This window comes from Alnus glutinosa, chromosome 5 (genome assembly GCF_958979055.1).
Source record: "Alnus glutinosa chromosome 5, dhAlnGlut1.1, whole genome shotgun sequence".
NCBI lineage: Eukaryota > Viridiplantae > Streptophyta > Magnoliopsida > Fagales > Betulaceae > Alnus > Alnus glutinosa.
In genome coordinates this window covers 29,675,662-29,689,783 of record NC_084890.1, presented here as the reverse complement: position 1 = coordinate 29,689,783, position 14,122 = coordinate 29,675,662, and the positions used below count along the sequence as shown (strand labels likewise).

The 14,122-nt window shown below is 32.7% G+C and overlaps 1 protein-coding gene across 2 annotated transcripts; it reads left to right on the top strand.

The window, feature by feature from the left end:
• The first annotated feature begins 4,562 nt into the window (after window positions 1–4,562).
• LOC133868129 (F-box/kelch-repeat protein At3g06240-like) lies at window positions 4,563–7,680 on the top strand. 2 transcript variants are annotated; one of them, XR_009900294.1, is made up of 3 exons: window positions 4,563–5,919; window positions 6,019–6,056; window positions 7,201–7,680. XR_009900294.1 is itself a non-coding variant. In XM_062304952.1 (2 exons), the coding sequence occupies exon 1, from the start codon at window positions 4,661–4,663 to the stop codon at window positions 5,900–5,902; it is 1,242 nt and encodes a 413-aa protein (XP_062160936.1). In that variant the 5' UTR covers window positions 4,563–4,660; the 3' UTR covers window positions 5,903–5,919; window positions 6,019–6,159. The 2 variants fall into 2 exon arrangements, 1 of the variants encoding a protein (XP_062160936.1); XM_062304952.1 differs by lacking the exon at window positions 7,201–7,680 and having other exon boundaries at window positions 6,019–6,159.
• Window positions 7,681–14,122: the final 6,442 nt, after the last annotated feature.

Here is a 14,122-nt window from a genome sequence, read left to right as displayed (position 1 = left end):
AATATGAATAAATTCTTGAAATTTTTGAAACTTAGCTATGAAAAAGAGAAATAAAATTGCTACCGCTGTCTCTGCCAAACACAAATCCAGTTGGTTTGACTCCAAAACAACTAAGTTCCATGAGGTTTGCAAACTTCTCTCTAATAACCTCTTCACCAATAAATGCTTCATCCGCAGTCTTAGATGGCTTTATTATCCATTTTTGTTTGTTATGACAATTGGGGCACTAAAATTCAAAAAATATAAACCAAATAAATGAATAAAGTAATAAATAAATAAATCCTAGAAAAATAAGATTAAAGCAAACCTTCATTTTGATACCCATGAGTGAACAAGTCAGAGTAAACACATTCGCGCATCTGTCACATTGAACCTAAAAAACAGTATCCTTTTACATATTACAAAACAAGAAGTACAAAAAAAAAAAAAAAAAAAAGGGAACACTTCATTTACAATTTCTAATTTTTTATTACTTTTGAAAAAAGGTATCCAAATTTTAAAAAAGTGTCTATTTAGAATATCAATCTTTCCCTTTTTTTCTCTCTTTTTTTTTTTTTTTTTTTTTTTTTTTTTTTCAATTTCAACCCTCTATTAGAATTTTCCGTTAAATCATATCAAAAATTCCAAAATACCTACATATGTTTATTTTTTTTCAAAGATTCATACATGGATAATTTTGCAAATTCCGTTAAATTCTAACAAATACCCTAAATCATAGCAACTTTTTTTTCTTTTAAAAAAAGGGAGGGTATTTTTAGAATTTTGACATGATTTAACGGAAAATTCTAACGAATAGTTGTAATTATTAAAAAAAAATAAAAAAATTGAAGGATAAATACCCTAAATTGATTTTTTTTTTTTTTTTTTTTTTAAAAGTGATAAAAACATTAGGAGTTATAAGTGAAGTTCGTTAAAACATGTATATAATGGAAAAAATTGTGAGGAGAAGTAGACCACGAAGTCATAAAGTTGATCCAGGTCGTCGTTGAGTTCAAGTTTCTTAACGAATTCCATGTAGGCTTCAACTCTTAAAACAAAAGTCTTCATTTAAGTGAGGGGCAAAGGAAGCGAGTAATTGGTTGTATAAGCGGACAGACAACGACTAAGAGCGTTTGATGTTCAAGGGCTAGATTTGCAGACAGCTAGTAATGGCTTTGATTCTGCTAACAAAGTTGGAGAAAGTGGGTTTGGTCGAGTGTTCAAGGTTATACTGCAACAAACTCTTATTTGAGTATGGATTTTTGTTCTCATATATCTCAATAAATGTTGGGTGCAGGGTCAATTACCTGATGATGCTACTGTCATAGCAGTTTAAGTAGCTCTCATCTAACTCGAAACAAGGAAATCGTGAATTATTTTTAAATGAGATAGGCATGATTTCTTGTTTGCAACACCCAAATCTTGTGAATTAAGCTTCATGGATGTTGTACTGAAAAGGATATATTATTATTGGTGTATGGGAGTATATGGAAAATAATAGCCTTGCTCGTGCTCCATTTGGTGATTATTATGTCATTCTTTCAATGATTCTTGTCTCGATTCTTCGGATGCCCAATCAATTTATTCTATCCCTTTCCCTTCAAAATCAAAATAATGTAACATCCTACAAGAAATAATACTTCACTAATCACCATAAGACTGTGATGGTTAACTTCAAAACTTTTCTCACTGGATTTAAAGAACTCTAGCATTACACGATTGTCACATATCTTCTCTCTTTCATGCGCCATTAATATCTTCCAAATAGAATCAACGATCTCTTCACTTTTAAACATAAAATTCTTCTCCGCATAAAAATCATCAAAAACATTGACATCAAGAGAATTTGATAAAATATTTTTTACCCGAAGAAAATCAAATTCGTTAATTAACATCAAAATCAAAGACTTCACTTTAATTAAGGCTTTCATCAAGCATGTGATGTACAGAACTCTCATTAAAAAACCAAAAAAAAAAAAAAAAACATTCACATCAAGGAAATTTGATAAAATATTTTCTACCCTAAGGAAATCAACTTCGTTAACATCCATATCAAAGACTTTACTTTTAGGGCTTTCACCAAGCACATTATGTATAGAACTCTCATCAACAAAATTGTCAATATCACTTGAGAAATGTACCTTTTCCAATGGTTCTTGTTTCCCAGGATAGATGTCATAGATTAGTGGTGAAACCTAATCTACTACAGATTAATCGTCTTGATCATTCGACAAAAAACCTCCACAAGATCTCCATCATTGATATCGGTATCCTAGGTTGGTGGAGATTCCCAACCTATGAATCCTAATGAAGAATTTTCGACATCTTCATGTTCGACATCTTCATAAACATGTCTATGTTTAAACTCCTCATCAACAAACTCGTCTTCTTGGAACTCTTCATCAATAAATTCATCTTTCTCATCCACATAAGATGGATTTGGTAGACGAATTGGAGGCTCACGAATAATGGTCAAGGTGGCCCACCGAGGACTCCACATGTCAAACTGTACCTTCCTCCGTTGAGATCATGCCTCGTTAAAAGTAATCACATCATCCTCATCTACAAAACGTGGAGTTCGTTGACAGCGACGATTGTTAGCAACATCCATGGCAATATGGCATCAAGTTGGTCGTATAAGGTTTTGATTTGCTCCATCAGTCGTCTAGATCGTGCAACAAATTGTTCATCCACGTGCTGGAACGAACCGCCAGTCGAAGAACGTAGAAATATTAGAGAGCTTCCATTATGTGAAAGGATCTGCATTGCCTAAAGTATGCTAATATCAAGAACTCTAGAGAATTCATGTGCATATGAAAAGATTTTTAAAAAAAGCATCTTTTAGAGAATGCATATTTCTTTGTATTTGCCTCACGGTATTATGACTTTTGAATCATCTAATAAAATCGTTTGACTCGATTCTACTAATGTTTGTTTTTAATTTTAAATAAATATTGTAAATGTCTAGTAAGATTTATCTAGTCATTCATCGACTTGTCTTACATAATAAATTTGTCATGTTTATTTTCAATGTTAGTAACTAGCAATACTACTATGTTCTTAATTTCTACTTATTTTGGAATATTCTAAGTTAATTTGAAGGGACATATAATGTAGTATATATGTCCGTGGCGGTGAAGTTATTGACGTTGTGTCTCGTCGAGTTGAATTAGTGGATGTTCTCAACCTATTTTTCATGTGATTTGACATATGAAGATAGGAAGTATGCTATCTTTAGTCTGAAATGTTTGGGCCGAGTTTTAGGTCATGATTTATTTTTAAACTTGCATTAAAAATAGTGAATCTTTCAATCACATTAGCTATGCATTGATATATTCTTGTAAATGCAATGTCTTAATGCCTCGTTTGGATCGCAGAATAAACTTCTAAAATGAAATGACTATTCCATGACCTTTGTTTGGTACGAATCTATTCTTTATTTCCATTTGAATAACTATTGCTCTAAATTTTTAGAGGAATAGCTATTCCTTTGGGAATAAACTACATTTTCCATAAAAAAAAATAACTTATTATTTTCTATTTCCTCTCATTTTTAATTTTTTTTTTAAAAAAAAAAAAAAAAAAAAAACCTAACCTACATTACATCTGTGGTGGATCCCCGAGGCGTTTTAGGGTGGCCTCTGCCAACATTCCAATCATCAAAATAATTCTGCAATGGACGACAAATTTTATAATTTCGATTTATTATGCACATCACATTCAAATTAAAATACTACAACTAAAATCTCAAACTGATTTTCTTTTGCTCCGAAAAATGAAGAGGATATCTTATGTGCACGTCTTGGTTTTACAGAGGCTATCTCAAACTTTTTACTTTTTCATTTCATTTCTCAAGCACTTCTTGGCTTCCACCACACGATTGTGATTTCTTTTTCTTTTTTTTATTTTTTAAGTGCCCATGTAAAGTCCCTAACACTAGTAGAGTAGTAGTAGCTTGAGCCTATTTCGAACTTGTGTTTTTTTTTTTTCCCTACGTTTTATTACACACTTAAAAAAAAAAAAAAAAAAAAAAAAGAAAAAAAAAAAAAAAAAAAAAGAAGGAAAAGGTGTTGGGCCAGTTTGGCTATTAGCATTAGAGAAGAGGTAAAGCCGTACGTAGAGTCCATTAGCTCCAGCTAGATATGAAAAGTTAATAAGAATTTTTATTATAATTATTTTTTATTCCAGTAGGGGCACATCTTGCTGGCTTATGAATGCATCTGCCATTGCAGTAACGTGTTTTACAGACTTACAAGAAGACAAAAAAAAAAATAAAGAAAAAAAAAAAGGGAAAAGGTGGTGGGGCAAAGTGGGCTATTAGTCTTAGAGAAGCGGTGAGGCGGTAGGGGCATTAACTCTAGCTAGCAATGAAAAATTAATTAGATATATAGATATATATATATATATATATATATATATATATATATATATATATATATATATATATATATATATATATTTAGAAAAATGTTAAAAATATAATTAGTACACGATCCCAAGACACATCGGGAGACCCACTTTTAACTCCAGTAGCGGCCACGCTGGCCTATAAATGCATCCGCCACTGCTTCTTTTTCTTTTCATGTTGTCTTCTTTTCTTCATCTTTTTCTAAGAAAAAAAAAAACCAAAAAATTTTTAAGAGGCTCTGCAACTGATTCGGAAAGCTTTTTTCCCTCTAAAATGTTTTCTTCTTTATCCTCTTCAATCCCCAGAAAAAGGACGATGTCAGACACTCTCCCAAATGAAGTTGTCGCCGAAATCCTCTCACGACTGCCCGTGAAGTCTGTCATCAAATTCAGGTGCGTTTCCAAGACATGGTGCTCTCTCATTTCTAGCCCCCATTTCATCGCCACCCACCTCAGCCGGGCTCTTTCCAACCACAAATACCCATCCAACCTTGTTTTCCACCATTTCGACTACCCACTCAAGAAAGACCGATCCGCTGCCATACGCATCCATCGGCTTTCCCTTGATCCAGAAATGCAAGAGAGGAGTTTGGTCACTCAAGAATCTGATGTCAGAGGAGATCCAGCAGATTTCATCGAATTCCGTTGCTCGCGCGATTGCATGATGGTAATTGGTTCATCTAACGGCCTATTTTGTCTCACCAAAGGTTTTGATTCATACGTTCTCTGCAACCCTTGTATTCAAAAAGCCATATCCATTCCGCACCCTAATATTGGTCTTCGGGGATTGGAAACCCAGACTCATGGCTTTGGGTATTGCCCTAAGACCGACGATTACAAAGTGGTAAGGATTGTACATGCCGAAGGCACCACTCATTCTCTAGTTGAGATTTATACGCTTCGAACCGGCGCATGGCGCTCTTTTATGGCCCTCGGTCCTCCCTACTACTTTAGAGAACCCTTCGGCTCACCCTCGTTACGTAATATTTTCTTTAATGGGGCAGTCCACTGGACAGCTCGCACTCCAGAGCACCAGCGCCCGTTTCACCACCTGATCGTGTCGTTCGATATAGAGGATGAGGTGTTTCGTGAAATGGCTATGCCAAAGAGTTTACAAGACGAGGAAACCTTCGAGCTTTTTATGGCGGTAGTTGATGGGTTGCTTGCTCTTATCCCCTACGGAGACGATCAGGATGTGCCCGTTTGGGTGATGAAAGAGTATGGAAGAGCGGAATCTTGGACTAAGCAGTTCGATATTAAGTTTGAGTATGGATCATATGGTCCGATAGGCTTTACAAAGAACGGTGAAGTTCTAGTGGAACATGAGGGAGATTTGTGTTCTTACGAACGTAATAGCGAACAATCCTGGTATCTTCACGTTTATGATATAAGTGACTGGCTTTATTTCGATACTTATGTGGAGTCCCTTGCTCTACTGAATGTAGCAGATGGAGTTTTGGGAGTGCAAGCGACTTCGTATTGTGTTAGCAAGATCAAGGCGAAAGAAAAGAAGTGAAAAAGGAAGATACGGATGTAAGCTTATGCGAAAATCAACTACAAATTGGCCCATTTTCATTCTGGTGTTAGTGTTTCCATTCTGCATTCTCTCACGTGTGCTAACTGTCTTTCCAGGTTGGGACAGTGATTCAGTTGCGAGCAAGCAGGAAAAGGTAAGATATCAATAATCGTTTGTTACTCTCTCTTTCTTTTACTTTTTCAATGACAGGGTCATGTAATTCATAAATGTAGAAAAAATAAAAGAAAATGTTTTTATGTTTGTGGTTGGTCAAATGACAAGATTCAGAACATCTAATTGTTCTGGAACTTGGAAGAAAATGAAAGGGACAGGTATGCTCAAGCTTAGAGTGTCATGTGTGTGTATCCCCATATAAGAAAGAAAAAGAGAAGAAAAGAGAGAAAAAAAAAACTTCCAGTAGCAGAGCATTTGAAGTTTAGCTGCACTTAGTTCACGCTACAGCTACCTGTCTAAAGAGAAAACTTAGATTGCCTCACAACTAGTCTTAAGAAACTAATGGCAAAAATACTCTTAACCCCCTTGAACATACATTCTATTTGAAACATAAGTTACACCATCCATTAGCACCTGGCATGTAAAATGGATGAATATTGGCATCGCCCTAAGCACTTGTGGCTCTATATAGTGATATAGACGGATCTCCTATGTCACACGATTAGTTCTAGACAATCATCTACTTGCCCACCTTGCATCTTTCATTGTGAAAACAAGAGTTCCTCTGCTATTGATGCACGGTAACCTATCATTTTGTTTTGCAAACATATAATGAAGCTGAAAGATTAGAGCAATCTTATTACATTGTCGTCTAGGGAAAGAACTAAAACAGTGGAGTTGCAACAGTTGGGATCATTCCTCGTAAGCAAATTGTAGATGGGTATTCATAAGTACTGTGATTCGACGCGTGGTAGCTATATAGTGTAGTAGTTAACTCATAAGACAGTTTCTGAAAGGGTACTTCTCTATTGGAGAAGTTCATGTGAATCATGTACTTAGGAAACTGCGGATGACCCTTTCTGCAACCGTGGTATTCATAAGTTTTGCAACCGACATTATAAAATTCTGGATACAATATCTCCAACCTTTTTCTTTATTGGTGCTATGTATCTTGTTTCTGTCATAAAAGCTGCTACAATTTCAAATTTTATTTTAAAAGTGGGAATTGACCCAATTCGAATTATTTTTTCCAAGTTAAACCTCTTTATATAGATGAAGCCTTGATGTCCTTGTTAAATGGAATTTCTGTTAAGTGTAAACTGTTTCCTTTGTCTATTTCGCAGGAGGTTTTACTGATCCAGTCCTAAGTCAAATCATGCCTGGTGGTTGTATACGTAGTTCAAATGACTGGAAAAAGAGTATCATCATGTACTGCTCGTACTACAATTATGAATTATTGGATAGTTTGATAGTTGGAAGGGCTTTTAATGGGTAGTAATTAAACTGCTATGCATAATTTTTGATCCTACGTCTGTAATCGTTTTTTGTTTAAGCCCTATATTATTGTTCTAACCCTACATTTGCTGATATATTATTGAAAGATCATAGCTGAATTGGCTTAGGCGGCGGTTGCTAGCTTTAATCCAATTTATGCTATTTTTCTACTCGAGAGGTCTTAAAATACTCGAGTAAGAACAAGCTTTTCATCTCCCTAGTTTGGCCGAGAATGGAGGGCAGGATTTTGAGTTTTATTTTGTTTTTAGAGGTTCATAAACTGAAAGGATATTCTTATTGGCAATGAAAGTTGCAAATTTGTTTGGTGATTTTGGATTGATGGCCAGCTGGTAGAAAGAAATTGGAGATGTTGATGGGGTCTGTGTTTTTTCAGCTGCATAGGATGAGTGTTGCAAGTAGGGGTGTAAACGAGCTGAGCTACTCGTGAGCTTACTCGGGATCGGCTCGAATAAACTCGACTCGTGCTCGAATCGATTATTAAATGAGCTATTCGTGAACACGAAAATCAAACTCGATTATTAAACAATGCAAACTCGTATAAACTCGGCTCGACTCGATTAAAGCTCGTGAACCCGCTCGTATAAGGATCGACTCGTTTATTAAGGCTCGACTCGTATATATATATATATATATATATATATATATATATATATATATATATATATGTTAAAAATAAGTTTTAATTTGTTAATATATAACTTATTTGTACAATATACTATATATAAGCATGAATTAAGTAACAAATAAAAATAGTCAATAAATATTAATTAATTATAATTATTTGGTTGTATCAATATGTATATAAAATAGTAAAAGTGAATAATATTAATACTTAATTGTTAATCATATAATCATATGATATAATGACAATTCAAATACTTAATCATATAATTCATATTATATTATTTATGTAATATAATATGATTATATGATCATATAATAATATAATTAACATTGTAGCATATAACATGTAATTATTGATTCACTATATTCAATGTTATAACTTATAAGTATTATTATTAGATACTTATGAATCATTACATCACCGTCATCACGTGATTCAAAATCTAAGATCATATGAGCATACAAATAAAATGATTAAGTATTTAGATACTTAGATACACTGATTAAGTATGATGTAAGATTTTAAGTATCTAATAATTATTAATAATACTTAGAGTCTTAGATACAATGATTAGGTATATAGATTATATACATAAGTATGAATTCATATTAATTATACGAATTATAATAACACTTTTTAAACTTAATCATATTATTCATATATAATGACAATGTAATTCATATAATCCCAAATTAAGTTATTAGGATTGGTCGATTGGTTCGATTGGAATTACTAATGTGTTAATTATGATAATAATTTAGGTGTTATCATTAGAATTTAGATCATATGATATAACATTGTGCATTTGTGCTACATAACCATTAGATATGAATCATATGATCTAAGAATTATCATTAGACTTTAAAAAAAAAGAAGGTATTATTATCATTTGATATATAGAACCATATGAAAATATAATTATTATAATTATTAATGTTTTAACTTAATATTTATATTGACTATTGTTACATTTTTTTTTATTTATAATTAAATGACATAAATTTCCTACAAACCAGTAGGTATGAAATTTAATACAACTCACATATAAGATTAACATGTGTCCCTTAACATGTGAGAATCACATGTTTTAATAACAAGTGCTTCTTGTAAGAATTCAATGTCCCACATGACCTGACACATAAGACAACTTATTAGACTCGATCTTTAATGTGTAAATTAATCCTCCTTTATTAATTGTTGGTTAATGGTTAATTAATACACCTTAATAAAGTGTTGGTTAATTAACTACGAGAAGTTAATGATTCTTATTAATTAATTCTAACTTTTATGGAAAGTAGAATTAATGGTAATAAAAGAACAAATGTTAAACTCGTATAAGCTCGGCTCGACTCGACTTGACTTAATTATTACCGCTCGAACTCGGCTCGAGCTCGTGATGAATAAGCTCGAGATCGGCTCGGGCTCGTGATGAATGAGCTCGAGCTCGTAATGAATGAGCTCGAGCTCGGTTCTGGCTCGCTCGAGCTCGGCACTGGCTCGCTCGAGCTCGGCACTGGCTCGCTCGAGCTCGGCTTATTTACACCCCTAGTTGCAAGGAGGGGAGAGGAGAGAGAATGTTTTTTATATGTTGTGTGAGAGGGCTTTCGTAGCAAAAAAATCAATAATTGAGCTGAAGTTGTACAAGTGTTAGTTGACGTTGTTCAAGAGTCATTCACCAACTTGTCTTCCAAAATAAATTTGAATTTTTTAATGTTAGTAACTAACAATATTATTATGTTCTTAATTTCTAGTTAATTTCTATGTCTGTTGCGGTGGAGTTAATGATATTGTGTCTCATTGAGTTAAATTAATGGATGTTCTCACCCTGTTTTTCATGTGATTTGACATATGAAGATAGGTAGTATGCTATAAGTCTAGAATGTTTGAGCCGAGCTTTAGGTCATGATTTATTTTTAAACCTGAATTAAAAACAGTAAATCTTTCGGTTACATTCGCTATAAATTGGTATGCTCTTGTAAAAGCAATGTCTTAAATCATAAATATAAATTAAATTGGTCACTTTTAATTACAAGCTATTAGAGGCACGTACTTAGATTGACCCTCTACTTTTTTTATGGGCATTAAAAGCAAAAATGGGCTATTTTTGCATGCATATACATAGAGGTGGACAAATTATCCGATTACCGGCTACTAAAAACTTACCGACCGCTACTTAACCACCTTCAACCGCCTACCGTTAAATTAAAAGGTTGAAATTTGGAAAAATATTTTTTTCCGAAAATATAGTTGTGCGATGGTCGATGAAAATTTGATTTTTGTCAGTTACCAACTTGACTCAAGATCGCTAAACGACGTCGTTTGACTTGTTATCAAAACAGCGTCGTTCTGATAATTAAATAAAACAACTCCGTTTAGATACTTTATATATATATATATATATATATATATATAGATTGTTTTTCCCAAAGTCCAAAACCCAAATCTGCTGCAGTAAACCTAACTCTAGAGCTCGAGCAACTCGAATCACTCTCTTCCCGCCGCCACGCCCATATGCTCTGTTTATGGTGCGTTTGAAAATTGAATTTTTTGAACTTAGAATATAATTCTGATTCATTACGCGAATTTCGAAGTTTAACTTTGTGAGATAAAATTTGAAAAAATTTAAAAAAGTTTAATAAAATATAATTTATTTTTGAAAAAAGTAGAGATGAATAGAGAAGAATCTTGATTCAATTCTATTGGCAAACAGACCATAATACATCTCTTTCTCACGCACAAAGAAGACATAAAAATATGGAGTGAAATCGCTGTTTATGTGTTGGCTCTGCAATTTTCTTGTCCTTCCTTTTGATGGGTCTCTCCGTTTCTTATTCTTCACCTTCTGCTTCCATTTAAGGTGCTATTAGTTTTGCCTAGCTAATTTTGTCCTTTTGTGAATACGTATGATGATTGTATGTGATTCTTGCTATATATATATATATATATTCTTATCTTTTTTCCCTTCTTATCTTTTTTCCCTGCGTCTGCGTGAATACTATATATACTTGCAGATACTATCTTTAGATCTCATCTCATGTGTCTTTTGGCCAGAACCTTCTTCAAGCTATAAAAGATGTGTTAATCTTCACCGTTGATTTATTTATTTTGGATCGGAAATTGCCTAGGGTTTAGCCAACGCTGATTCAGAGCAAATTCATAAATTTATGAAAGAGTCTCTCTCCGAATTACCCAACCAAAAATTACCGAATTATCCTTTTCTTTTTTTTTCTTTTCTTTTTTTAATTATTCAAAAATTTAAAATATATTATTTATTGGGAAAAAGTAGGATAATTACCTGATTTACCATACTATTTCGGTCGAAAAGTCGGTGAAGGGTTTCAACGGATCCAACTTCGGTGCTGTAGTTTAAATATTTGCTGTAAATTTAATGAATGGTTGAGATTATTTCAAATTCCTTTTAACAACAACGTCATCGTTTTTAACTCAAAGTTGTCTTCTTATTGTTTCCTGTTTGACACCGTTTAAGGTTAGTAGTGGGAACGTCTTCCTCTTCGTCTTGCTTCTCCATATCTGTGCAAACTGGTCATTGCGCAAGCAAGCAAGGTAAGTAGAAAGACCCACGCTTGGATTTGAAGAAGTCATGCAGATTTTTGCTTTTTCTTTTATTAAACCTCCTGTATTGACAGGAATTGTCAAGAAGGCCTCCCCGTTCAAATACAATCAAAGAAGAAGAAAAAAAACCCATCTTGATTTGTTTGCAAAAGAGAGAGAGAGACATTTAATTACTCTTTATTCACCGAAATAGAAAATCAAAAACCCATTTCTTTCCATTATTTTTCAACAAATGCAAAGGAAACAAAGAAAGAGAGAGACCCATTTTTACTCATCTTCATTCACTGGAAATAGGGAGAGAGAAACCTAAACATTCAGCCCCTACAAATGAAACTTTCTCACACTAAGCTTCTTGTGTAGTACTTAGATGAGCATTGAGAAGAGAAAGAAATGGCGGGTGGTGAAAAAAGCGTGACCCAGATCAAGAACGAGACTGATTTTGACATTCGCTGAACCCTTGAGGTTTCAAGAGTGGCCCAGGACCTTGTTGGGTTAATGGGTCCTGCAAGCACTACCAAGACTCAACCAAAGACCCAATTTAAGCTCAAACTAATATGGGCAAGAAGAAGAATTATCGGAGGACAAGATAAAGGTCGCTCATCAGTACAAGAAGACGAAGAGGAAGACATTCCCAATACCCTTAAACGGCGTCAAACAAGAAACGTTTGCTTTAGGCAACTTTGAGTTAAAAACGACTACGATTCAGCTAAAAGGAATTTGAAACAATCTGAACCATTCATTAATTTACAGCAGCAGCACTGAAGCCAGATCCGTTTCCAACACCAACTTACCCGATACATAGGCCTAAAGTACATACTTTGAAGCACGTGCTACAACATATTTGGCGAGGTCCAATTAATTCAATGAAAAAGTAATGGTAAAAATATATTTAAATTCATTTTGAGGGGCAATTTAACAAAAAAAATTTTTTTAAAAAAAAAGAAACTTAAAAAATATAAAACGCAATTCCAATGATAACCAACTTCCATTACAAACAAAATAAAACGAGTAATGCTATAAGAGAATTAGACTCCTCCCAAATGTCATGTGCATGCTTTTAAAATTATTATTAAATTAAAATTTAATAATAATTATCTCAAATTTAATAATTATTTTAAAAGTTACATGATATCTAAAATTGTGAGACTATGCGGTACATAGATTGGGATCTACCGAGATAGCGTCATTATCTTTAGAAATGAGTGCAAAACAAAATAAATAATATGAGTAAATTCTTTAGAATTTTGAAACTAAACGTGATTCAATATAATCTTAATTAAATATCTTTATTTCAGGTGAAGTATAAAGCCAAGAGAAAATATAGTTTTAATCAAAATCTTTTAATTTAATTTATGATGATTATATCTCTAAATTCTAAGTAATCTAATAAATAGTAATAATCCACGGCCTTGAAGTGTTGTTGCAAATTAATGTTTTTTTATGAAGAACGCGTGTTATAGCAGAGAAGGATTAACGAACGCAGTATACTGGGCTTAAGGAAATGAAAAGACTTAGAAAAGAAAAAGAAAAAAAAAATTTACATAATTTTTATACAAATTAAAATATATTGATGAAATTTATATATGGTGGATCCACGTGCATAGAATCTTATCAATATATCTTAAATTGGGTATAAATTATACATTTGAGTTGGAAAAAAAAAAAAATACATTTATATGGAAAGTTGAAATCCCAATGTAAAACTGGAAAAGTGAAAGAATTGTCAATGTCGAGGTCTGAAGGTTGTATGGGAAATGGGGGAAAGCATATGGAAAAGTGCTAAATTTATCATCGCTTCCGACGCTACTATAATTATTTCTAATATTCTATCATCCTTTTTACGTTGTAAATGAAAATATCAAACAAAAAAACTCAATTATATAGATAGTCGAGATGACATGCGCGTAAAACCATGTTGAAAACTGGGAAGATTTTTTTTTAAAAAAATTTCATCGCTTACAAAAAAGAAAAAAAAAAAAAAAAAAAAAAAAAAAAAGGACGCTTGTATACTCATTTCTATTGTCTTTTTTTTACGTTGGAAATGAAAACACCTAAAAGAAATTTAATTATATGAAAAGTCGAAATGACAGGCGTGTAAAAGTAAAACCGTGTTGGTAACTGAGAATATAAGGGATGTAAACGTGGATACCGACAGTTATTTGAAATATTTATATTTGTATATCTAAAAAGACAGCATCATTTTTATCCTTACAAATGGATGTAATACAAAATAAATAATATGAATAAACTCTTTAAAATTTTACAACTTAGCATAATTCAATATAATTCTAAACATATTTCTTTATTTAGAGTGAATTATAGAGTTAAATAAAATATAATTCTAATCACATATTTTAATTTAAAATGATTCAATATCATTAAATTTATAAATTCTAAATAATTAAATCTTTATTAAAAACAATACCATTTTAATCAAATCTCCAACTTCATATTAATTTACATACACTCTGACATTTATAACCCAAAAAGAGATAAAAAGAAATCCACGGCCTCCAAGGAAATTAAGAGAAACAACAATAATTGGGCTCAAC

What these genes read in the sequence shown, in the direction of transcription:
- LOC133868129 (XM_062304952.1), top strand. Translation starts at nt 4,661, where the DNA reads ATGTTTTCTTCTTTATCCTCTTCAATCCCCAGAAAAAGGACGATGTCA.